The following is a 26,275-nucleotide window of genomic DNA, read 5'->3' as shown; positions in this document are numbered from 1 at the left end:
GCTCTTCAACATTAAGTGACAAAAACACAGCCCCTGACACCATGGTACTTATCAAGGCAGGTCTGCCCAGTATGTACACCATCCTGATGCAGTCCCAATTACTCTGTGCAAGCCACATAGCTTGTATACCAGACCACTGGCTGCCTAAGACACTGCTTTACAGCGAATTACAGAAAGGAAAGCATTCCCATGGAGGCCAAAGGGGACACTATAAAGACACCCTGGGAACTCTACTAAAAGCCTTTGGCATTAACCCGGACACATGGGAACATATCGCCCAATATTGGGCTGAGTGACACTCCTCTGTCCATAAAGATGCAGTGACATATGGTGCAGAATGAACGACTGCAGAAGACAGATGTAGGCTGGCCAGGAAAGCTCGAGCCAGTGACTCCCAACCTAATGTGGCTGCCATCTTTGGTCTACACTGCCAAAGAATTTTTCGAACAAGGATTGGCTTCTCCAGCCATTTGTGTACTCACAGACCAGTCCAGCTCTACAAATCCCCAATGACTAAAGCAGTTCTTCTTGTTGCACAACGGACGAACAAGATTTTTTGACAGGTCAAATGCTAATCTAGATACTTGTTAAATGCTGTGAGAGTACTTGCCTCCAACATCCGCTCAGAAGATGAGATCTTGTTCCACGAACTCTTTGGACAGCATTGGCATTTTAAATAATTCTGACTATCAAATATATGTAAAAATGGCTATATTTTGCACTTTACTGTTGCCAGGATAGGCAAGTTGTCAAATCGGGATAATCCAAGACAAGACCTCAGAGATCTATTGCCTTGGACAAATTCCCATTGAACCTTGCTATGCTTCCCTGCCCAACTCCGGCATGGGAAACCGCGTTTGAAGGGATCTCTGCACCCATATGTTAGTATGGGTGAGTGGAGAGTACAGTGGAAAGTCCAGCTTGCAGAACAAGTGGATCTGTTTAATCTACTTATGAATTCTAATACGTGACCTACATTAAAGGGGGCTGGGGTGAGGGTTGGATTCCTAGAAAACAGGCCGTTAAGAAACATGAATTGAAATTTTTAAAATAATGGCGATTTATTTGCTCTTTTTTACTCAAATTATATGACAGCAATTTCTATTCGGTGCCTCAAATTTTTATGGAGTGATTTTCATAACTCGAGTTGCCATAACACAAAAGGTCGCCTGTATATCACTTGTTCTGCTAATTAGTCCCTCAATATACCCCACATCTGCTGTTTTCCAGTCATTTGGAACATCACCCGTGGTCAGTTAAGATTAATAATTATCTGCCAGGTTCCAGCAATCTGTTTCTTTTGCCTTCCATAACAGCCTGGGATACATTATGTGCTGTCGGTGGCTACAATGCAAGTTTTTCATATTATAGAAACATAGAAAATAGGTGCAGGAGTAGGCCATTCGGCCCTTCGAGCCTGCACCGCCATTCAGTATGATCATAGCTGATCATCCAACTCAGAACCCTGTACCAGCCTTCCCTCCATACCCACTGATCCCTTTAGCCACAAGGGCCATATCTAACTTCCTCTTAAATATAGCCAATGAACTGGCCTCAACTGTTTCCTGTGGCAGAGAATTCCACAGATTCACCACTCTCTGTGTGAAGAAGTTTTTCCTAATCTCGGTCCTAAAAGGCTTCCCCTTTGTCCTCAAACTGTGACCCCTCGTTCTGGACTTCCCCAACATCGGGAACAATCTTTCTGCATCTAGCCTGTCCAATCTCTTTAGGATTTTATACATTTCAATCAGACCCCCCTCAATCTTCTAAATTCCAACGAGTATAAGCCTAGTTCATCCAGTCTTTCATCATATGAAAGTCCTGCCCATCCCAGGAATCAATCTGGTGAACCTTCTTTGTACTCCCTCTGTGGCAAGGATGTCTTTCCTCAGATTAGGGGACCAAAACTGCACACAATACTCCAGGTGTGGTCTCACCAAAGCCTTGTACAACTGCAGTAGTACCTCCCTGCTCCTGTACTCTAATCCTCTTGCTATGAATGGCAGCATACTATTCGCCTTTTTCACCGCCTGCTGTACCTGCATGCCCACTTTCAATGACTAGTGTATAATGACACCCAGGTCTCATTGCACCTCCCCTTTTTCTAATCAGCCAACATTCAGATAATAATCTGTTTTCCTGTTTTTGCCACCAAAGTGGATAACTTCACATTTATCCACATTAAATTGCATCTGCCATGAATATGCCCACTCACCTTTGTGCACATAACAATAAACCCAACTTGCCTTGACTTGATCTCATCAGATTCTAGGGATTCATCTATCTTTAAACCCGCTAAGACATCTTGCACCTGTAATTTTAATGATAACATTCTAGAATTTCACCATTCTGTTTCCTGAATTCTTCAGCCGTAATGGTCTTTTTCTTAGAGACTACAGGTGAGAAATACTCACTTAAGATGTCAACTACATCCTCCTGCTCAACACAAATTCATATTTCTGTTCCTACTCAGAATAAGAATCAGGATCAGGTTTATTGTCACTGACATCACGCATAAAATTTGATGTTTTGTGGCAGCAGTAGAGTGCAGATATAGCAAACATGTTCCATAATATCAACTTATATAATATTTTTATCCAGTTCTCAATATCCATTCATGTTCAGGATTCCTTGGACTTAGTGTCATTCTTTTTCATCGTTACAGGAATATCTTAGCCTTGAACTCTATTTCACTTTTGAATGAGTTTCACTTGCCTAATAAAGATTCTTCTGCAAGTAGAAGCTATCAGTTTCATTCTCCCCAGCTTTGCTAATGAGATTAAATAAGCCCTCCTCAATCAAAGATCTTAATTTCCAGATCATCCTATTCCTTTTCATAATCACTTTGAAACTTAAAAAGTTATAGTCACTAACTCCAAAGACCTCTCCCACTGACATCCCAACCACTTGTCAACATTTCTGCACTTGTGGGCAGTTTTGGTCAGCTGGCCATAAGGAAGAATGTCATTAAGCTAGAAAGGGTACAGAAAAGCTTCATAGAGATGTTGCCATGATCGGACAGCTTGAGCTATAGAAGGAGACTGGATAGGATACAGTTACTTTTCTAGAGCATAGGAAGCTGAGGGATGAACCTATTCAGGTAGAAAAATCATGAGTAGCATAGGTGATTGGTCACAGTTGTTTTCCAAGTGTAGGAGAGTCTAAAATTAGAGGTCATGGCTTCAAGGACAGTGGGAAAAGATTTAAAGGGGTCTTGGGGCCAGGCTTTTCATATAAAGAGTGGTGGATATATGGTACAAGCTGCAATAGGAGATGATAGAGGTTTGGACTTCCAGAGACATTTAGACAGGTACCTGGATAGAAACATTTTGGAGGGAAATGGCACATGGAACTAGTTCAGATAAGCACTTTGGTTGGCATGGAAAAGTTGGATCAAAGGGCCTGTTTCCATGCTGTATAATTCTTATGATTCTAAGATTATGTCCAGTACTATGACCTTCTCTAATCTTTCCATCAAAACAGCCTTCATCTTTTCTGAGCCTTTCACATTAAAATGGTCCTGGTTAATATTGAGTAAGTGGAATTCTCCTTTACTCTTAAATCACTCTGCTGTCTCTCCTCTATCTCATGCTATGACTATAACTCCAGCAAAAAGATCATTATATTTTTGATTCTGAGTTAGAACATAATCCACAGAACAGAATAGCACAGGAACTGACTCTTCAGTTTTTATGATTTGTCTTTATCATATGCATTTGCAAATTAAAACTAAATCATCCATCCATTCTCTGTATATTCACGTGTCTATTGAAAAGCTTCTTAAAAACCACTACGATATCTGTTTCTAACATGACCCCTGCCAGCCTGTTCCAAGCACCTGCCACTCTGAAAAAAAACAGTCCCAGTCCCACACATTTTCTTTAAGCTTTCCCCTCTCATCTTAAGTGCATATCCTTTAGCATTTGACATTTACTCTGGAAGTAGAATCTGACTGTCTATCCTATCAATACCTCTTCTGATTTTATAAACTTTTATCAGGTCTTCGTTCAGAATCCAATATGCCAGCGAAAACAACCAAAGTTTGTCTACCCTCTCCTTGCAGCTATACCCTGTCATTCAGGTGGCTTCTTAGTAAACTCTTTTGTACCCTTTCTAAACCCTCCATATGCTTCCCGCAAGGAGGTGACCAAATTTGCATAAAATATTCCAAGTGCAGCCTAACCAAAGTTTTAAGTAGCTGCAGCACAGCTTCCTTATTTTTATGCTTGATGCTCTGTTCTATGAAGATAAGCATCCCATTCATCTTATTTACTAAACTATTTACTTGCAGAATCAGAATCAGGTTTAACATCACCAGAATATATTGTGAAATTTGTTGTTTTAATGCAACAATGCATTGAAATACATAGTAATAAAAACTATAATTTACAATAAGTATATATAAAAATAAAATATAAATTAGGAGGGTTAATGGTGCCTAATGGCGACTCCTTTGCTTGCATCTTCAGAAACAGTTCTATTTCCATTTTTAATATCTCTATTTTTCCCTTTCAAAGTTCTTTTGAAGATCCCAACCTGGAGTTACATGCTGACTATGGTTCTTTGCAGGAATGGGACCTGCTCTCGGGGCTTCACAACTGGCCGTGGTTGTTCAGTACGCCAAAGGCTCGGCCTAAGAGTCCAGCTCAGATTTGGAACCCTAGGATCTAGGGGCTCTGGAGACGGACAGATCAAGGATTGGTGTCATGACAGGCGACCCGTGTGCCATCGGGGGAGTTGGGGTATCTGCAGCTGTGCGCCCAGTTTTTTGAGCACAGGGGTCAAAAAAAGCAGCATGGCAAACTTTTAATATCGTAAACCAGCGAGTTATTTGTTATGTCTTCCCACTCGCTGGGAAAATGGAGACACCTCTTTCTCCCTTATTGGGGAGAGAGAGAGAACCTGCGTTATGTCGAATACTAGGTGAAAGGCTAAGTCTCTGGGGCAACTACAAGTCTGTGTCTTTACTAACATAAAATACTCTGCAGATGCTGGGGTCAAAGCAACACTCACAACACGCTGGAGTAACTCAGCAGGTCAGGCAGCATCCGTGGAAAAGATCAGTCGACGTTTCGGGCTGGAACCCTTCGTCAGGGTTTCCAGCATCTGCAGAATTCCTGTTGTTTTTATTTCAGGATATATATTGTTTTCATTTCTCTGGTATTAAATTGTACTTTTGAACCGTTGAAATTAAGTAAGTAGCACACAAAGAAAGGGAAAGATACTGAGGAAGTGTTTATGGTTTCATTGTCCTTTCAGAAATCAGATGGCGAAGGGAAAGAAGCTGATTCTGAAATGTTGAGTGTGTGTCCTTCGGCTCCTGTACCTCTTCCTTGATAGTAGCAATGAGAAGAGGGCATGTCCTGGGTGATGGGAGTCCTTAATGATGGATGCTGCTTTTTTGAGGCACTGCCTTTTGAAAGTGTCCTCGATGCTGGAGTGGCGAGTGCCCATGATAGAGACAGCTAAATTTACAACCTTCTGCAGCTTTTTCTGATCCTGTGCAGTGGCCCCCTCAATACCAGGTGGTGATGCAACCAGTCAAAATGCTCTCCATGGTATATCTGTAGAAATTGCGAGTGTCTTTGGTGACATACCATTTCTCCTCAAACTCCTATTGAAATGTAGCCAGTGTTGTGCCTTCTTTGTAACTGCATCAATATGTTGGGCCCAGGATATATCCTTAGAGATGTTGACACCCAGGGACTAGAAACTGCTCGCTTTTTCCATTTCTGATCCCTCAATGAGGACTGGTGTGTTTTCCCTTGAATTACCCTTCCTGAAGTCTATAATCAATTCCTTGGTCTTACTGACATTTTGTGGTCACTTTCAGGCAATTATGGACTTGGATCCCAAGGTCACTCTGTACATAAGTTTGACTTCACACAGTGAACACCTCACACTTGCTTGGACTAAATTCCATCAAACTACTTCTTTGCTCATATCTGTAAATGATCTACTGTATATCATGCTGTATCCCTTTACAACCCTATATACTGTCTGAAAACTTACTAACTCACTCATCTATATTTTAGTTCAAGTCATTTATATATATATATATATATATATATATATATATACACAGTATATTACAAACAACAGAGGTCCCAGAACTTATTCCTGCAGTACACAAGTGGTCATGGGCTTCCAGCCAGAGAACCATCCTTCCATCACTACTTTATGTCTTCTATGTTCAAGCCAGTTCTAAAACCAAACATCTTTATCTTCTGGATCAGCTTACCATGAGAGACTTTGTCAAATGCTTTACTAAATTCTATGCAGACAACCTCCACTGTTCTACCTTCATCAATCACTTTTATCACTTCCTGAAACAAAAATTCATGCAAGTTTGTAAGACATGATTTGCCGCACATAAAGCCATGCTGACTGTCCTAATCAGGTCATGCATTTCCAAGTGCACACAAATCATAACACGAAGAATCCTCTCCAATATTTTTCCTACCACAGATGGGAGGCTCATCAGCCTTTAATTTCTGGGATTATCCCTATTTCCTTCCTTGAAGAGAAAACATTAAGTATTCTGCAATCCTCTTGGACTTTGTCTGTTGCTGGTGATAATACAAAGATCTTCATCAAGGCCTGAGCAATCTACCCCCTTGCTTCTTTTAAAAACCTGGGGTATATCTTATCAGGCCCTGGGGTCAACTACCTTAATATTCATAAAAAAAAACAGCATTCCTCCTTCTTGATCTCGAAATGCTCTTGGCCATTAGGAAGCACCACACTGATCTCACTATCTTCCATGTCCTCCTTGGTGAATCTTGACACGAACTACTTCTTTAGTACCTTGCACAGATCTTGCATCTGCAAGCATAAATGCCCTCCTTGCTATCTTATTCTTTTTAATGGAAGTATAAAAAGGCTTGGGATTCTCCTTAATCCTTCTTACCAGGGACATTACATGCACAAAGTGCTTATGGAACTAAGTGGGTCAGACAGCATCTCTGGACAGAAATAAATAATCAACATTTCAGGTTGGGACCCTTTATCTGGACAAATCAAAAGTTATGGAAAAAAGAACAGGCAAATGGATTTGAGGAATGGAAAGTGATGATCTATTGAATGGCTGAGCAATTTCAAGATTGGGCTCAGGATGACACCCAAATTGGTGATAAAATTCTAAAAAATTCTCTCATGTGCTATAGTAATTTTGCACTGAGATTATCATTGATTAATGAATTAGCAACAATAACTATAATATTTTTAAGGAAAAATTATGTCCTACTGCTTACTTATGTATATTCACTGTTTTACCATTAATAAAAGTATAAGGACAGATTAGAATATAAATGAAGCAGTTTAGAAAACCTGTTCAAAAATTAATAATATTAATCTTTTAAAAATAATTGAAAAATAACTTCATTTCTAAATAGTATTGTTACCCTCACTAATTTTTATAGATGCACCATAGAAAGCATTCTTCTAGGGTGCATCACAACCTGGTATGGAAGTTGTCCTGTCCAAGACCAGAAGAAGCTGCAGAAGATCGTGAACACAGCCCAGCATATCACACAAACCAATCTTCCGTCCTTGGACTCACTTTACACTGCACGCTGTCGGAGCAGTGCTGTCAGGATCATCAAGGACAAGACCCACCCAGCCAACACACTTTTCGTCCCTCTTCCCTCCAGGAGAAGGCTCAGGAGCTTGAAGGCTCATACGGCCAGATTTGGGAACAGCTTCTTTCCAACTGTGATAAGACTGCTAAACGGATCCTGACCCAGATCTGGGCCGTACCCTCCAAATACCTGGACCTGCCTCTCGTTTTTTTTTCATTACCTTACTTTCCCTTTTCTATTTTCTATTTATGATTTATAATTTAAGTTTTTAATATTTACTATCAATTTGTACTCCAGGGAGTGCCGGGCACAGAATCAAATATTGCTGTGATGATTGTACGCTCTAGTATCAATTGTTTGGCGACAATAAAGTACTACAACTGCTTACTATCCAAGTACTGATGTGTACATTAGGTCTGTGAGGATTTCAAAATGTATCATCCAACTTAACATATTCTTGCAACCATCTAGCCAACACCTAGCTAAGCTTGCGTGAGACATTTCCTAGGAAAACATCCCACTGCTCTCAGGTTGTAAAAAAGTCATTTCCTTCATTTGGCAGTAAAGAAAATCACTATGTAGCTTTTTGTTATGGGTGGTTTAAAGAATTGGGTGGCACAGCATACTGCGTGCCAACACAATGCTTGCACATGCAATCTTGGGCATGCTTGCTCAAGTTCTCCACCCCTGAAATAACCACTCCTGTGCCTACTAATTGCAATCTTATCCCTCTCAATATTTCCATAGCGAATTACCCATTAAATTTAGGATCTTCAATCAACCATTCAATCCATATGTTGCTTTAGAAGGGTGAAACCCTACCCACCAAATGAACCATGAAAAAATTGAATCATTATCAAAGATTAGATGATTTCTGAATGGATTCTACTTCTGCTTGCAACCTGTTTTAACATAATGAGGCCAAAGTTGTGCATTTGCCCGAAGTATCAGGGTTGAATATAACTGAAGAAAATATATTTTGTTAAAACATAATTATGTTCAAGATTCAAGATTGTTTAATATCATTTCCTGTGCACAAGTGTAAGGAGAATTAAATAATCGTTACTTCGGATCCGATGCAGAACAAAAAAAATAGAAGAACACGATAACAATAATAATAAAAACACAATAATATAAATACATAACATAGCTTCTATCTACAATTTTGTAAATGTTGAACTTGAATTGGTGATTTTGTAATTGATCTAAGTACTTGAAAGTAATATTAATTTTGTATGGCATGCATCCACAGGCATCTTGAGTGAGCATTACATGGCCAAACCTCCTTGATTAGGATATAGTCCAGAGTACTTGTTGCTTCTATCAACAATTATGGAAAGTCAGAATGCTGGAGAGATTTATTTCTTAGAAATTCCTTCTTAGGCCTGTTGAGGTTACACTACTGTAATTTCAATGGAAAGATTAACTTGGGCAGATACATTGGCACACTCACAAAATATGTAACATACTTAATATTTGTGAAATAAAAGTTTGATAAAATATTTGCTTTACCAATAGCAATGTAAATAACAAACCGGCCTGTTTACTTCAGTTACCTATTCTGAAACTCTAACAGTTCAGTGTTAATCTTCTCAATATCCAGTTCCACCCACAGAACATCATAGTAGCCATTAATGTTATTCATCACTGTATCATACAGCCCATACAATTTCTGCAGAAGACTTAGTTCTTTTCTGGAAAGAAAACAACAAAAGTAGCAGCTATTAATATTAAAGTAAGTGACTATCATTTATTCTTTAAGTCAGGTGCTGGAACTTATGAAAAATTAGGACATGATATGAATCTTATTCTAAAATTCACTTTAAAATGATTTCAAATTATTATTTTTAAATTAAAATGAAAAGAAGAAATGTTGAAAATAATCAGTAATTCAGGCAACATCTTTACTGAGAGGAACAAAGTTAACATTTTAGATCAATAATTTTGCATCTGAGCTCAAAATGATGAAGGAACAGCCCAGTCCCTCATGGGTAAGGCCCTCCCCAGCATTGAACACATCTACATGGAGTGCTGTTACAAGAAAGCAGCATCTATCATTAAGGATCCCCATCATCCAGGCTACGCTCTTTTCTCGCTGTTGCCATCAGGAAGGAGGTTCAGGAGCCCCAGGATTCACATCACTAGGAAGAGTTATTAACTCTCAACCATCAGACTCTTGAACCAAAGGGGATAACATCACTCACCTTCACTCACCCCAACAGTGAGCTGAACACAACCTGTGGACTTGCTTTCAAGGACTCTTCATCTTGTGTTCTTGATATTTATTGCTTATTTATTTATTATTTTTTTCTTGTATTTGCACAGTTTGTGGTCTTTGAAAACTGGCTGTTTGTCCATCTTATTGTATGCAGTCTTTCATTGATTCTATTGTGTTTCTTTGCATTTACTGTGAATGCCTGCAAGAAAATGAATCTCAGGGCTGTGTATGGAGACATACAGTGGTGCTAGAAAGTTTGTGTATCCTATAGAATTTTCTCTATTTTTGCATAAATATGGCTTAAAATGTGATCAGATCTCCACGTACGTCCTAAAACTAGATAAAGAGAACACAATTAAATAAAAACACAAAAACGTTATACTTGTTCATTTATTTATTGAGAAAAATGATCCAATATTTGATGTATTTGTTGGAAAAATTATGTGAACCTCTGGGGTAATGCCTTCTACAAAAGCTGTTTGGAGCCAGGTTGGAATTGGAAGTGACCTGCCTTATAAAAAAGGCACACAAAATCAGGTTCCTAACAGAGCCTCCTCTTCTCAAGAAAGATCTGTTTATGTGCACCATGCCTCGATCAAAACAACTTTCAGAGGACCTTAAATGAAGAACTGTTGAGATGCATGAAGCTGGAATAGGCTACAAAAGCATTTCTAAAGACCTGAGTGTTCATCAGTTCACAATGAGAAATTGTCTACAAATGGAGGAATATCGTTATTGTTGAATAATTGAATTATTGAATATTGAATATCATCCTGCAAAGATCACAGCAAGAGCACAACATGCAATTCTGAAGGAGGTGAAACAGCAAAAGCCCTGCAGAAATCACAAGAACTTGCTAAAGTCTCTGTTGATGTGTCCACTATAAAAACACACTGAACAAGAATGGTGTTCATGGAAGGATACAACGAAGGGAACCACTGCTCTTCAGAAATAAATTTGCTGTATGTCTCTAGTTCGCAAAAAAAAAAACACCTGAATGTTCCACAACACTTCTGGCACAATGTTCTGTGGACAAACGAGACAGAAGTTAAACCTTTTGGCAGAAATGCACACTGCTATGTTTGGAGGAAAAGGGGCACTGCACACCAAAACTTCATCCCAACTGTGAAGCATGTCGGAAGGAGCAGGTTTTGGAGTACTTGGAGGCACATGATAAAATTGGCCAAAGTCAGCATGTTTCCTTTTAAGGGGAAATCTTGCCCAAGAAATCTGTTGCAATTCTTTGAGAAACTAACAGGCAGGATAGACAAAGGACAGTCAGTGCACGTTGCTTACTTGGATTTTTGGGCCTTTGACAAGTTGCCACACATGACGCTGCTGAACAAGATAGGATTCCATGGTATTACAGGAAAGTCACTAGCATGGATAGAAGATTGGCTGACTGACAGAAGGCAAAGAGTGAAAATATAGCGGGTATTTTCTGGTTGGCTGTCAATGACCAGTTGTGTGCTGCAGGGGCCAGTGTTGGGTCCACTAGTTTTCACACATTATATGTTAATGATTTGGATGACAGAATTGATGGCTTTGTAGCCAAGTTTGTCAATGGTACAAAGATAGATGGAGGGGCAGGAAATTTAGAGGAAGTAAGGAGTCTGTAGAAGGACTTGGACAGATAGGAGTACAGGTAAAGAAGTGGCTGATGGAACACAACATCAGAAAGTGTGTGGTTATGTACTTTGGTAGAAGGAATAATGGCGTAGACTATTTTCTAAACAGAGAACAAATTCAGAAATTGGAGGTGCAAAGGACTTGGGAGTCCTAGTGCAGAATCCCCTAAAGGATAACTTGCTGGTTGAGTCGGTAGTGAGGCAGGCAAACGTAAAGTTAGCATTCGTTTTGACAGAACTTGAATATAAAAGCAAGGATGTAATGTTGAGGCCTATAAAGCATTGGTTCGACTACATAAGGAGAATGTGAGCAGTTTTGGGTCTCAATTCTAAGGAAGGATGTGTGGGAATTGAAGAGGATCCAGAGTATGTTTATAGGAATAATCCTAGGACTGAAAGGGTTATCATATGAGGAGCATTTGATGTCTCTGGGCATGTACTCACTGGAATTTAGCAAAGTGAGGTATCATTGACATCTACTGGATATTGAAAGACCTGGATAGAGTGGACAAGGCAAGGATGTTTCTAATAGTGAGAGAATCTGGGAACCATAGAGTGCAGCCTCCGAATAGAAAGGTGTCCCTTTAGAATTGAGGTGAGGAGGAATATCTTTAGTCAAAAGGTGCCGAATCTGTGGAATTCATTGCCACAGGGGGCTGTGGAAGCTAGGCCATTGGGTATATTTAAAGTGGAGTTTGGTAAATTCTTGATTAGTAAGAGTGCTAAAGGTTATGTGGAAAAGGCAGGAGAATGGAGATGAGAAGGAAAATAAATCAGCCATGATCAAATGGCAGAGCAGACTCAGTGGGTCAAATGGCCTAATTCTGCTCCTATGCCTTATGGTCTAAGAAGAAGGCATGCCCTGGATGGTGAGAGCCTTTACTGATGGACACTATCTTCTTGAGGCACCACTCCATGAAGATGTCCTCAGTGAAGTGGGGGGGGGGGTTGTACTTGTGATGGAGCTCACTGATTCTCAAACCCTCTGCAGCCTCTTGTGAATCTGTGCTTTGGAGTCTCCATACTAGGCTATGACGCAACCAGTCAGGATGCTCTTCACCATACATCTATAGAAACTTGCAAGTTTTTGATGACACATCAAATATCCTTGAATTCCCAGTGAAGTAGAGCTGTTGGTGTGCCTTCTTCATGATTGGCTCAATGTGCTAGATGCAGGATAGAACCTCAAGATGCTGACACCAAGGAATTTAAAACGGCTTACACATTCTACCAGTGACCCCTCAATGGGGACTGGTGTTTATGGCTTCCCATTCCCATAGTCCACAACCTATTCCTTGAACTTGCTGACATTGAATGTGAGGTTGTTTTTGCAACACCACTCAACTAATTTATCTCATTTCTGTATGCCTCCTCATCACCATGAGATTTTACCAATAATAGTGAAGTTATTTCAGATTTATAGATCTTAGCCACAGAGTCATAAGTGTAGAGAGATGAGAGCACTGGGCAAAGCATGCATCTTTGAAGTGCATCTGTGCCAATTGTCAGCAAGGTGAATATGTTATCACCGATCGTTACTATGGTCTCCTGATGAGAAAGTCAAGAATTCAGTTACAGGGAGAGCTACAATAGCTCAGGTTTAGAAGCTTGGTGGTTGGATTATTCAAAATCATGTCGGTGTTGGTGATAATGCTGCTTCTAGAAAATCTCTACACTGTGTAAAGTAGGTTCTCAGTAAAAGCAACTTGGACAAATTCCGTTCACTGGTAAGTAGGAAAGTACCTGCAAATATATGTGGGTATTGTAATATTTCCATGAATTCAAATCAACTCTGAAATGTTACTATGCTCCTGCCATGCTCTTTCTTACGAGTTTTAAAGAAGCTGGGAAACCATATATCAAATAAAGTGCAAATTTTATTGAAATTTCAGTCCACCAGACCAACTAGTCTATGCTGATAAGCAACGTAAATTGCCCTAGGACTTCATTCAGAAGCAGCTAATAAAGGATTTAAGCTGGTTTCATAATACAGATAGATATTGCCTGAATTTTTAGCCCCCATTGACATTCAAACCACACATTAGTTTAAATTCCCTGCCAAAGGACTGTATAACATAAAAGAAGCCATTTAGCATTGCCTTTTTTACAGCACATCTTTGAAAAAGTTTTTGTATTGGCCTTACTTCTATTTAAATAGTTTTGTTTTCCAGATTCATCTGAAGATCTGTCTAGATCTGGATGCAAAAAGTAGTAAATTAACCAGCATGGGAAGTTATAAATAATACTTACTTATTTTTCTGTAGTAGTTCATAATCCTGGACAGGCAATCCAAATAATCGTTCTCCTGATGAATATGTCTCAAACTTCCTCCATAAGTCATCAAACCAACTCTGAAGCAAAGAAAGAGCAGGTACAAGCACTATTGACAGCAATGGTGATTCTTTAATGCTCGACACAGATTATAAATTCCATTCATTTTACATTTGCATTTTTGATGCATTTTTTTCCACTTGCGATTCAGATTACTGGTGTGTGCCAATTTCAGTTGATTATGTTGAGGGGTTAAGGAACTGTAGATGGCTCACAAGCTTTTAATGCCATGCATATAATTCATGACTGATCTGTATCTTGTTTATCAATGCATTTCTTTTCAATGAGTCATTGAGTTATAGAGCACAGCAAAACCATCTGTTTAATCACAACCATGCCAATCATCAAGTACCCCTCTACGCTATTCAATTTACCCAATTTGGTCTTTAACCTGCTGTACCTTGGCAATTCAAGTGCTCATCTCGAAACTTCTCAGATGTTATGAGAGTAACTACGTTCATAACCAACTAAGGCAGTGCATTCCAGATTATAACCACCCTCTGGGTGGAAAAAAAGTCTTAAGATCTCCTCTAAACTTCTTCCTCCTAAACCAATGTTTAACACCTTTGCCATAAGGAAATGTATCCTACTATCTACCTAATTTATGGCCCTCATAATTTTGTATACCTCAGTGAGGTACCCCCTCAGCCTCCTCTGTTCCAAGGAAAACAAACCTGGCTTATTCAGATTTTCCACGTAGGTTAAAAACTATATTCTAGGCAACATTCTGGTGAATCCCCTCTACAACCTCTATTGTACAATAATATCGTTCTTATAGTATGGTAACCAGAAGTGCATGCAGTACTCTGGCTGTGGCCTGACGATATTTTATAAAGCTGCACAATAATCTCCCTGCTTTAATATTCTATTACTTACTAATGAAGATTAGTATTCTGCATCTCTTCCCAATCTTATCTACCATCAGGGATCATAAGGCATCAAGGTCCGTCTATTGCTCAATACTTCCTTGGACCCTACCAATCATTATATTATGTATATCCTAGCCTTATCAGATAAGTATGAAATAATGCACATTGTATAACTTATCAGCCAGGAATGCCGAAGTAAATACAAATAGATAGCTGTTGACGTTCACCAAATCTAGTGACTACTAAGCCTTTCCTACTATTATCAAGAGATTTCTAACTTGGTTCAAAGTTCAAAGTAAAATTATCAGAGTACATACATGTCACCACATGCAACCCTGAGATTCTTTTTCCTGCAGGCAAACCTAGCAAATCTATAGAACAGTAACTGTAACAGGATCAATGAACAACAAACTGTGCAAATGTAAATATAAATATTGTTATAAATCATGACCTCAATGAGTCTACGAAATTCAACTTTAGCTTTAGTTAATGTAAGCTAGATAATTTTACTGTGCATACCATTCTATTTCTAATGAAGAGTTTCCAAGCTGCAATGTTAACTTTGGTCCCCTTGATGTGGCCTAACCTGCTGAGCATTTCCAGTATTTTTTGTTTTTGTGTAGTATTTACAGATTCTACTGTTTTTCAGAATTTCAATTAGAATTTACTCTTACTTAAGTCGCAGTCATCAAGACAAGTGGAGATAATCTAATCAAATTCATGAGTTGGATCTCATAGTTATCAGAAAGGATTGAGTAAGTGATCACTGGCCATAGAATTGTTAACCTTTGACATGTCCTTGAAAACAGTCAAACCTTTCTTGACTTCTCTGTTTAGCAGGTAATAATTACCTCAGGGACATTCATGTGATTTTGTGATGATAAAGCAGATGAACATTAAAGGATAGTTGCAAGAATCTCTTCGGTAATATTTATTGCTGCTCATTTGTATAATGCATTTGTTACTTATAACTTTGTAGCCTGAGTGGCAAGTTGGAGATACTTCTCTACCTAAGGAGGTGTAAGGCACTCCTTCCCTCTACTAGCCTGCAGGTCACCCTTGGGCAAGATGTAGCACCTGCTTAGCAGGTGGTGGATGGTTGTATGAGTAGCTGGTGCATATCACACCCAGTTTATGCAACACTGATGCCAGGCAATCTCTGTAGAGTATTGATTAATGCTCAAGTTACCAGTCTTGTAAAGACATTGCACAGAAGGCGGCACTGGCAAACCACTTCTGCTGAAAATTTTCCAAGAACAATCGTAGGCGTAGACCATGATCGCCCATGTCATATGACACGGCACAAAAGACCAAAAGATATAGGAGCAGAGTTAGGATATTTGGCCCATCCAGTCTATTCTGCCATTTCATTGTGGCTAATCAATCTTCCTCTCAGCCCTAATCTCTTGCCTTATTCCTGTTCCCTTCATGCCCTCACCAATCAAGAATCTATCAATCTCCGCTTTAAGTATGCATAAGGACTTGCCCTCCATAGCTGCCTGTGACAATGAATTCCACAGATTCACCACTCTCTGGCTAAAGAAATTCCTCCTCTTCTCTATTCTAAAAGGATGCCCCTATACTCTGAGGCTGTGTCCTCTGATCTTAGACTCTCCCACCATAGAAAACATCTCCACATCCATTCTATCAAGGCCTTTCACCATTTGAATGGTTTTAATGAGGTCACCCCTTATTCTTCTGAATTCTAGTGAATAGAAGCCCAGAGCCATAATGATGACAATGAACACTGCAGCTTGTGGCTGCATGGAGGTCTTACTGCACATGAGCACAGATTGCTTTTTTATCTGAGGGGTTGTGAATGGAATTGAACACAGCTTAAACTTCATTTCTGTCCTCATCATAGAGGGAAGGTCATTGATGAAGTCGTTGAAGTTAGCCCTCAAACTACAAGAAGCAAAGGTTTGTTAGTTTTGTCTTTTGCATTTATTCACTGTTTCACCATTGCTAGGGATGGAAATATCCTTGGAAAATATAATCTGTTGACTGCAAGTCCACTTAGCTCTCTTCCTCAAAGCTACTTCTGCTGTTGAACATAAATTTTATGTTGTAACTTAATAAGACTAACAGAATTCATGTGGTCTTCCAGACACCTTATTGAATGAAGTTAGTCTCCTGGATAATTTCAATAATATATTCAGAGTTGACAGAACTATTGTAAATCCATTTCATTTATCACAATGATGACCCACATTGTCCAACAGAGGTTGTCTTTAGACTGTTAACATATGAACAGCACCATAGTTACCCCTAGAATCATTGTCCATGACAGATGTATTTGAGCTAGATAGATTAGTAACTACTTGTCGGGTTTCGGTGGGACTCAAGTGCAGACCAATGAATACTTTCTCACCAGGATTTATTAGGGAGCACAAAGGCAACAGTCTTTCAAAAACAGAAGGCAGGCACGAATCCAAAATGGCAGGCAGAGGTCTTACCGGAAAGGCAGTCAGGCGAGGGCAGACAATCCAGAGAACACAGGCAAAAATCAGGTCCAGGAACAGGCAAAATCCAGAACACAGAATCAGGCAGAATCGGTTGGCAGAAGTTGCAATGGCAGGCTAGAACAACACAGGTCAGAGTTCGGACGAACTGGCAGAGAATGCTTGTCAAGGCAGGGTTTAAATGGACAGGATAATGAGTGAAAATTGGAAACGGGTGGGCGCAAATGAGGAGACAAGCAGGTAATTGGAGGAAATCCAAAAAGGAAAGGGGCTGGGCCAGAACCCACATGGCCAGGTGAAAGAAAACAGAAATTAAAGACTGTCCTGATCCAGAGCTACCAGCAGAGGCCCTTCAACCCAGTGTTCAGGCCAGATCCTTAACACTACTAAAATTAAGCCATTTTGTTTTCCTGTCATGTTGGTTGTTTCACCACTTGTCAAAGATTCTGGTAGCTACCCATTATCCAATAATGCCTACAGTCAGCTTAGTCACATGATGCTACTGAGCCATTTTTAATGGTAGATATTAAAGTTCCCATTCTCTCTCTCTCTCTCACACACACACACACAAGCACACACACACTCACACTCACGCTAGTGTCTTTACTTTCTTAAGAGGTTAAGAAGGTTAGGATTGTACTGAACACTTTAACCGAAGTAGAATCACAGAGTACTACAGTACAGAATCAAGTCCTTTAGCCGATCTAGTCCATGCCGAACTGACTTTCTACCTAGTCCCACTTACGTGCACCCAGACTGTATCCTTCCAAACCCCTCCCACCCATGTACCTATCTAAACTTCTCCTAAGTGTAATAACTGAATCTGCAACTATCATTTCCACGAACAACTCATTCCAAATCTGCACCACCCTCTGAGTGATGGTTTCCCTTCAGATTCCCCTTTAATATTTCACTTTTCACCCTATCCTATGACTTCTCTTTAAAGTCTCATCCAACATGAGGGGTAGAGATAGGGTGAATGCATACCTCATAATTCTATACACCTCTATAAACCCTCCCCTCATTCTCCTGTGTTGCAGAAAATAAAGTCGTAAGCTATTCAACCTTTCCTTGTAACTCAGGTCCTCAAATCCCGGCAACATTTTTGTAAAATTTCTGTGCAATCTTTCAACCTTATTGATATCTCCCCTGTATGTAGGAGACTGAAATTGCACACACTATTCTAAATTTGACTTCATCAATTCCTTGTACAACTTTAACATAACATCTATACCCCTATACTTAATGCCCTGATTTATGGACGTCAGTGTGCCAAAAGCTCTCTTTACAACTCAATCTACCTGTGATGTCACTTTCAAGGAATTAAGATCTGTATTTCCAGGTCACTTAGTTCTATGGCACATCACAAAACCCTATTATTCACTATGTTGATCTTACCTAGGTTTGACCTCCGAAAGTGCAACACCTCACACTTGGCTGCATTAAATTCCAACTGCCATTTTTAGCCCAATTTCCCAGCTGACTGGATCACACTGATAGCTTTCCTTACTATATATTATGCCCCTAATCCTGATGCCATCTGCAAATTTGCTGATCCATTTTACCACAGTATCATCTAAATCATTAATATAGATATTTATAATTTAGACACGACTGATGTTGGGCTCACAAGCCTATAAATATCAAATTTATTCTTTGAGCCTTTCCAGAACAACAGGACAACATTAGCTATCCTCCAGTCCTCTAGTACTTCACGTGTGACTAAGGACATTTAAAATTTCTCTGCTGGAGCCCTCACAATTTCTGCATTAGTCTCCCACAAGGTCAAAGTGGACATGACTGGCCTTGAGGATTTATCTACCCTAATTTGCCTTGATAGCTGATAGTTCCTCTTCCAAGTCACTAATCTGGGTACAGTCAATGACCTTACTACTCTTTTGCTTCAGCTCTATATCTCCTAAGTAAAGTTCAAAGTTCAAAGATTTATTATTATACATACATGTCACCATATACAATCTTTTTCCTGTGAGCACACTCAGTAAATCTACAGAACAGTAACTGTAAACAGGATCAATGAAACAGCAAGAGCACAGAAGACAACAAACTGCAAATGCAAATATAAATACATAGCAATAAATAACAAGAGCATGAAATAACAGGATGAAGAGTCCTTAAAGTAAGATCTTTGGTTGTGGGAACACCAGAAATAGAATTAGTGCAGTTATCCTCTTTTGTTCAAGAACCTGATATTTGAGGGGTAATAATTGTTCTTGAACTAGGTGGTGCGAGTCCTGAGGTTCTTGTACCTTCGACCTGATGGCAGCAGTGAGACAAGAAAAAATACATCCAAAAATATTATTTAAGATTTCCTTGATCTCTTTTGGCTGCAAACTTAAATTACCAAGCTGATCTTCAAGAGCAGTGGTCCCTAACCACCGGGCCGTGGACTGGTACCGGGCCGTAAAACATGTGCTACTGGGCCGCAAGGAAACGATATGATTTGGCGATATGAAATGATATGAGTCAGCTGCACCTTTCCTCATTCCCTGTCACGCACTGTTGAACTTGAACATAGGGTTGCCAACTGTCCCGTATCAGCTGGGACATCCCATATATTGGGCTAAATTGGTTTATCCCATACAGCACCACCCTTGTCCCGTATTTCCCCCGCTAAGGTAGAATGTTCCTATGAAAATGTTCGTAAGCCGAAATGGCATAAAGCGAAGAAGCAATTACCATTAATTTATATGGGAAAAACTTTTGAGCGTTCCCTGACCCAAAAACTAACCTACCATATCATACCAAATAACACATACAACCTAAAATAACAATGACATATGGTAAAAGCAGGAATGATATGATAAACACACAGCCTATATAAAATAGAAATAATGTATGTACGGTGTAGTTTCACTTAACAGAATCGGGAAGATTAAGCCAAAACTGATTTGTAGAAAGAAAATCGGCACATGCACGCATGTGCACACAGGTGCCCGCGCAAGGCTTCATGGTCATGGTAGTCTTTCTCGGGGTAAACACGTGTCCCGTATTTGACTGCTACTTTTGTCCCTTATTTGGGAGTGAGAAAATTGGCAATGCTACTTGAACACCCCCAAGAGAGCAGTGGACTATGCCCAATACATCACTGGCACATCCCTCCCAACCATCGGTAGCACATACAAGGAAGCACTGCCTCAGAAAGGCAACATCAATCATCAAAGATCCTCACCATCTGGGCCATGCTATCTCTTGTATCTGTAGGAATAATTTTATCATACTTTCAACTCCAAATATACAAACCTCCAGATTTAATGGATCAGCTTCCTTAATTTCTAACAGTTGAAATATGATTTCAAGGTCCCCACACCTTTCACTAATCTTAAGGTGGAATGCTCTGGTTCACTGCTCCGTCTACAAGTTCAGGTTCAAGTTTATTATTGTCATGGGCATATGTGCACATGAATATCTGTTTTTGCAGCAGCAGCGGCACAGTACATTATAAGTAGAGAGCAAAAATAAGTTAACATAAACTTAAATTATAAGCAGACTTGTGGGCCTAAAGTCCCCTGGTCCTGATGGAATGGATCCCAGGTTACTGAAAGAAATGGCAGAAATTATAGTAGAGGCTTTGGTGATGATTTACCAAAATTCTCTGGACTCTGGGTAGGTCCCGGCAGATTGGAAGACGGCGAATGTCACGCCATTGTTCAAAAAAAAAGTAGGCAAAAGGCAGGTAACTATAGGCCAGTTTATTTAACATCTGTAGTTGGTAAAATGCTTGAAGCTATCATTAAAGAAGAAATAGCGAGGCATCCATCTGGAAAAAAAATGGATCCATCAGGCAGACACCTCATGGATTCAACAAAGGCAGGTCCTGTTTGACAAAGTTACTGGAGTTCTTTGAGGATATAACGAGCACAGTGGATAGAGGGGAACAGATGAATGTTATTTACTTGTATTTCCAGAAGGCGTTTGATAAGATGCTACATAAAAGACTTATCCATAAATAAGGATGCATAGAGTTAGGGGTGACATATTAGCATGGATAGAGAATTGGTTATAATGAATAGAAAGCAGAGAATTGGGATACATGGGTATTACTCTGGTTGGCAATCAGTGGAGAGCGGTGCGCCACAGGGGTCGGTGCTGGGCCTGCAACCGTTCACAATATACATTAACGATCTGGAAGAGGAGACTGAGCGTAGTGTATCTAAGTTTGCTAATGATACTAAATTGAGTAGAAAACCAAATAGTGATATGGAGAGCCTGTAGAGAGATACAGATAAGTTAAGTGAGTTGGCAAGGGTCTGGCAGATGGAGTACAATATTGGTAAATGCAAGGTCATTCACTTGAGAAGGAAAAATGAAAGAGCAGATTATTATTTAAATAGTAAAATATTGCCGGTAACTCTCGCCTCGACTTGGGAGTGCTTGTGCATGAATCACAAAAGGTTGGTTTGCAGGTGCAGCAGGCTATCAAGAAGGCCATGGAATGGACTGAATTTAAGAGCAGGAGGGTTATTCTGCAACTGTACAGGCTACTGGTGAGGCCATACCTGGAGTACTGTGTGTAGTTCTGGTCTCCTTACTTGAAGAAGATTGTACTGACTTTGGAGGTGGTGCAGAGGAGGTTCACCAGGTTGATTCCAGAGATGAGGAGGTTAGACTATGTGGAGAGATTGAGTCGCCTCGGACTGTACTTGCTGGAATTCAGAAGAATGAGAGGAGATCTTACAGAAACATATAAAATTATGAAAGGGACGGATAAAACAGAGGCAGAAAAGTTGTTTCCACTGGTAGGTGAGACTGGAACTAGGGGATATGGCCTCAAGAGTTGGGGAAGTAGATATAGGACAAAGATGAGGAGTACAGGAAGGGAGGCAAAGGAGATGGGGGCGCGGCACTGTTGATCAGAGATACTGTCACGGCTGCAGAAAAGGAGGAAATCATGGAGGGATTCTCTATGAAGTCTCTGTGGGTGGAAGTTAGGAACAGGAAGGTGTCAATAACTCTACTGGGTGTTTTTTATAGACCACCCAATAGTAACGGGACATCGAGGAGCAGATAGGGAAACAGATTCTGGAAAGGTGTAATAATAACAGGGTTGTTGTGGTGAGAGATTTTAATTTCCCAAATATCGATTGGCATCTCCCAAGAGCGAGGGGTTTAGATGGGGTGGAGCTTATTAGGTGTGTTCAGGAAGGTTTCTTAACACAATATTTAGATAAGCCTGCAAAAGGAGAGGCTGTACTTGGTCTGGTATTGGGAAATGAAACTGGTCAGGTGTCAGGTCTCTCAGTAGGAGAGCATTTTTGAGATAGTGATCAGAATTCTATCTCCTTTACCATAGCATTGGAGAGGAATAGGAACAGACAAGTTAGGAAAGCATTTAATTGGAGTAAGGGGAAGTATGAGGCTATCAGGCAGGAACTGGGAAGCATAAATTGGAAGCAGATATTCTTAGGGAAACCTACGGAAGAAATTAGGCAAATGTTCTGGGGATATTTGCATGGGGTTCTGAGTAGGTACGTTCTAACGAGACATGGAAAGGATGGTAGGGTACAAGATCCATGGTGCGCAAAGGCTGTTGTAGATCTAGTCAAGAAGAAAAGAAGAGCTTACGAAAGGTTCAAAAAACTAGGTAATGATAGAGATCTAGAGGATTATAAGGCTAGCAGGAAGGAGCTTAAGAATGAAATTAGGAGAGCCAGAAAGGGCCATGAGAAGGGTTTGGTGGACAGGATTAAGGAAAACCCCAAGGCATTCTATAAGTAAGTGAAGAGCAAGAGGATAAGACGTGAGAGAAAAGGACCAATCAAGTGTGACAGTGGAAAAGTGTGTACGGAACCAGAGATAGCAGAGGTTCTTAATGAATACTTTGCTTCAGTATTCACTACGGAAAAATATTTTGGCCATTGTAGGGATGACTTACAGCAGACTGAAAAGCTTGAACATGTAGATATTAAGGAAGTGAATGTGATGGAGCTTTAGTAAGGGAATTAAGGGTTACGGGGAAAAGGCAGGTAGGTGAAGATCAATCCATGGCCAGATCGGCCATGATCTTATGGAACGGCAGAATGGGCTTGACGGGCCAGATGGTCTACTCCCGCTCTTATTTCTTATGTTCTTAGGTAAATTAACATATATCATACACAACTTTAGCTTCTCCAAAATAAACAAAAGCATGATGATATTAATATAAGATTAAGAGAGAAAGAGAAAATAAATAGTCTGACGTATGCTGAGGTTTTCAGGTCAGTTCAATAACGTGATGGCCAGTGGGGAAGAAGCTGATTTTAAACCTTGAGGGAGGGTCTTCAGGCTCTTGTTCTTCCTGCCTGATGGCAGGAATTGAGATGGTAGTGATCTCTGATTATAGATACCACTTTCCTATGACTTCACTTGACGATGGTGGAGAGAACTGTACTTACAATGGAACTGTCTGAATCCACCATTCTCTGTAACTTCTTGCATTCCTATGCATTGGAATTTCCATACTTGATCATTATGCAACCAGAATGCTTTCCACTGTATATCCGTAGATATCTGACAGTCTTCAGTGACATGGCAAATCTCCTTGAACTACTAAGAAAGTAGAGACAAAAGCATGGGTCTTTCATGAAAGCATTTATGTGTTGGGCCCAAGACAGGTCCTCCGAGATGTTAACATCCAGGGATTTGAAGCTGGTCACTCTTTCCACTGAAGATCCTTCAGAGAGGACTGGTGAATGTTCATTTGAATTCCCCTTCCTAAAGACCATAATTAGTTTCTTGGTCTTGCTGACACTGAGCTGAAGGTTGTTATGATGTCACTCATCAGCTGACCTAACTTGGCACCATTCATGATTCTGCCAACAACAGTGGTATAATTGATGAATTTGTAGACAGCATTGGAGCTTGGCATCGCTACACAGTCATAGGTGCAGAGTGTCATGGTCCGGTCAGTGAAGTCCACATTCCGGTCCATCGACCCTTGCTTCAGGTTTTCCTGTCTACCGTTTCTGTTCCTGTTAAGCACTAATTAAGGCAGCTGATGCTCAATGGGGCTGGCTGCATAAATACCTTCAGAGACCAGGGTGTGGTGGCTGGATTGCTCTTGTCCTTACTCCTTGTATCCCTTCCTCTGCCTTCTGTTTCCTCACCTGAAGCCCTGCCTTGTCTTGCCGGTAACTCTCGCCTCGCCTGAAGTTCTCATCTCGCCTTGCATTGCCTGAAGCCTTGCCTTGTCTTGCTGGTAACTCTCGCCTTGTCTCGCCTGCAGTCTTGTCCTGGAGCCACCCTATACCTAGCTCCCTTCCTGTCCCTTGCCTCCGCCCAGGTAAGCCAGGCCGTCTTGCTGTTACCTGCGGTTGGTTCTGTCCCTCCCTGTCCCTTGCCTCCGTCGGGGTAAGCCAGGCCGTATTGCCGTTATCTGCAGTTGCTTCTGTCTCTTCCTGTCCCATGCCTCTTTTCAAATCTTTTTATTGCATATATAGGTAAAATAACATGAGTACATCGAAGTAACAACACTTACAATGCCTCAAAAAAAAACTCATCATCTTAAAGATTGAAAACAAAATTTTGTGATAACAAAAAAAAACCAACTGAGCAGAAAAGTGAGAAAAAAAAAGAGAACCCATTAGGTGTACAACCCTGGAGCCATGCGTCATACAGAAAGCTTCTGAAAATAAACATCAAACTGCCAGCAAGAAAAGAAAATATGCTAAAAGAATTTACAATTAGATCGTGGAAAAATTATATCAATTAACTTAAATGATAATAACGAGCAAATGAGCCCCATCTTTTCTCAAAATCAGATAAAGGTTCAAAGGTTCGACTTCTAATTTTCTCCAAACTAAGACATAGCATCACTTGAGAGAACCATTATGACAAAGTGGGAGCTGATGTATCCTTCCACTTCAACAAAATGGCCCTCCTAGCTATCAATGTAACAAATGCAATAACATGAATACCATGAACATTTTGAGGAACTATTCCAAAAAGCACAGTTAATTTATTAGATTGTAAATTAATTTTAAGTGCTTTAGAAATTTTGAGAAAACCGACTTCCAGAACTGTTCCAATATAGAACAAGACCAAAACATATGTGTCAGTGTAGCTATCTCAGTTTTACAGTGACTATCAACATTAGGAAAGATTTTAGAAAGTCTCTCCTTTGTCAAATGATAACGATGTACAATTTTAAATTGAATCAATGAATGGCTAGCACAAATTGAAGAAGAGTTAAACAACTTCAGTATCTGCATCCAATCCTCTGTCATAAAAGTCAAATTAAGGTCCTTTTCCCAATCCTGTTTAACCTTAGACAAAGGACGCTTATCCCATTGTAATAGAAAATTATAAATTCTTCCAATTGAACCCTTAATCGAAGGATTCATACCCATAATAGTATCTAACAGGTCAGCCTCCAATATGTAAGGGAAATTACTTAAATATTTTTTGTAAAAAATGTCTAACTTGAAGGTATTGCAGAAAGTGTGAGTATGAAAGAGAATATTTATCAATTAGTTGTTCAAAGGACATCAATCTATCTTCTTTAAATAAATCCAATAAAGAATTAATACCTTTATTTTTCCAAAGTAGAAAAATTGGATCACTCAAAGAAGGCTTAAAAAAGTAATTTCGGTAAATTAAACTACAAAGTTTGAATTTTTTAAGATTAAAAAAATTGCAGAACTGGAGCCAAATTTGTAAAGAATACTTAATCACAGGATATAAGTTTAAATTAACAACTTTACCTAATTGCATAGGTAAAGGAGCCCCCAATAACGAGGTTAAGTAAAACTGTTTTACAGCTTTTAGTTCCAGGTCTACCCAAATTGGCCAATCACTCTTATCAACCCAGTGTAACCAAAAAGACATACATCACAGATTAACAGCCCAATAATACATTCTAAAATTAGGCAAAGCAAGATCTCCATCCTTTTTCAATTTTTGTAAATGACATTTACTAATTCTTGGTCTTTTATTATTCCAAATAAAAGATAAAATAATAGAATCAATCCGATCAAAAAACTTCCTAGTCAAAAAAAACAGGAATATTCTGAAATAAATATAAAAGTTTCGGTAGAATCATCATTTTAACTATATGAATTGGACCAACAAGTGAAAATGTAAGTGGACTCCATCTACTAAATAAATACTTCATAGAGTCCACTAAGGGAACAAAATTAGCTTTTTAAAGATCCTTATATTTTTTAGTAATTATAATACCTAAATATCTAAA

At 39.6% G+C, this 26,275-nt stretch overlaps 1 protein-coding gene across 1 annotated transcript in view; it reads right to left on the bottom strand.

Moving 5' to 3' along the window:
• LOC134357440 (dynein axonemal heavy chain 8-like) overlaps positions 1-26,275 on the bottom strand; it is a 1,088,497-nt gene that overhangs the window by 622,512 nt on the left and 439,710 nt on the right. Inside the window, exons 33-34 of the mRNA XM_063069028.1 lie at positions 13,677-13,777; positions 9,137-9,274 (exon numbers count right to left, since the gene is read on the bottom strand). Coding sequence (XP_062925098.1) covers positions 9,137-9,274; positions 13,677-13,777 — 239 coding nt within the window. The remainder of the gene's footprint in view (positions 1-9,136; positions 9,275-13,676; positions 13,778-26,275) is intronic.

Source organism: Mobula hypostoma, chromosome 2 (genome assembly GCF_963921235.1).
Source record: "Mobula hypostoma chromosome 2, sMobHyp1.1, whole genome shotgun sequence".
Lineage (NCBI taxonomy): Eukaryota > Metazoa > Chordata > Chondrichthyes > Myliobatiformes > Myliobatidae > Mobula > Mobula hypostoma.
The sequence above is the reverse complement of the archived record's forward strand: the minus strand, read 5'-3'. Positions and strand labels throughout refer to the sequence as shown.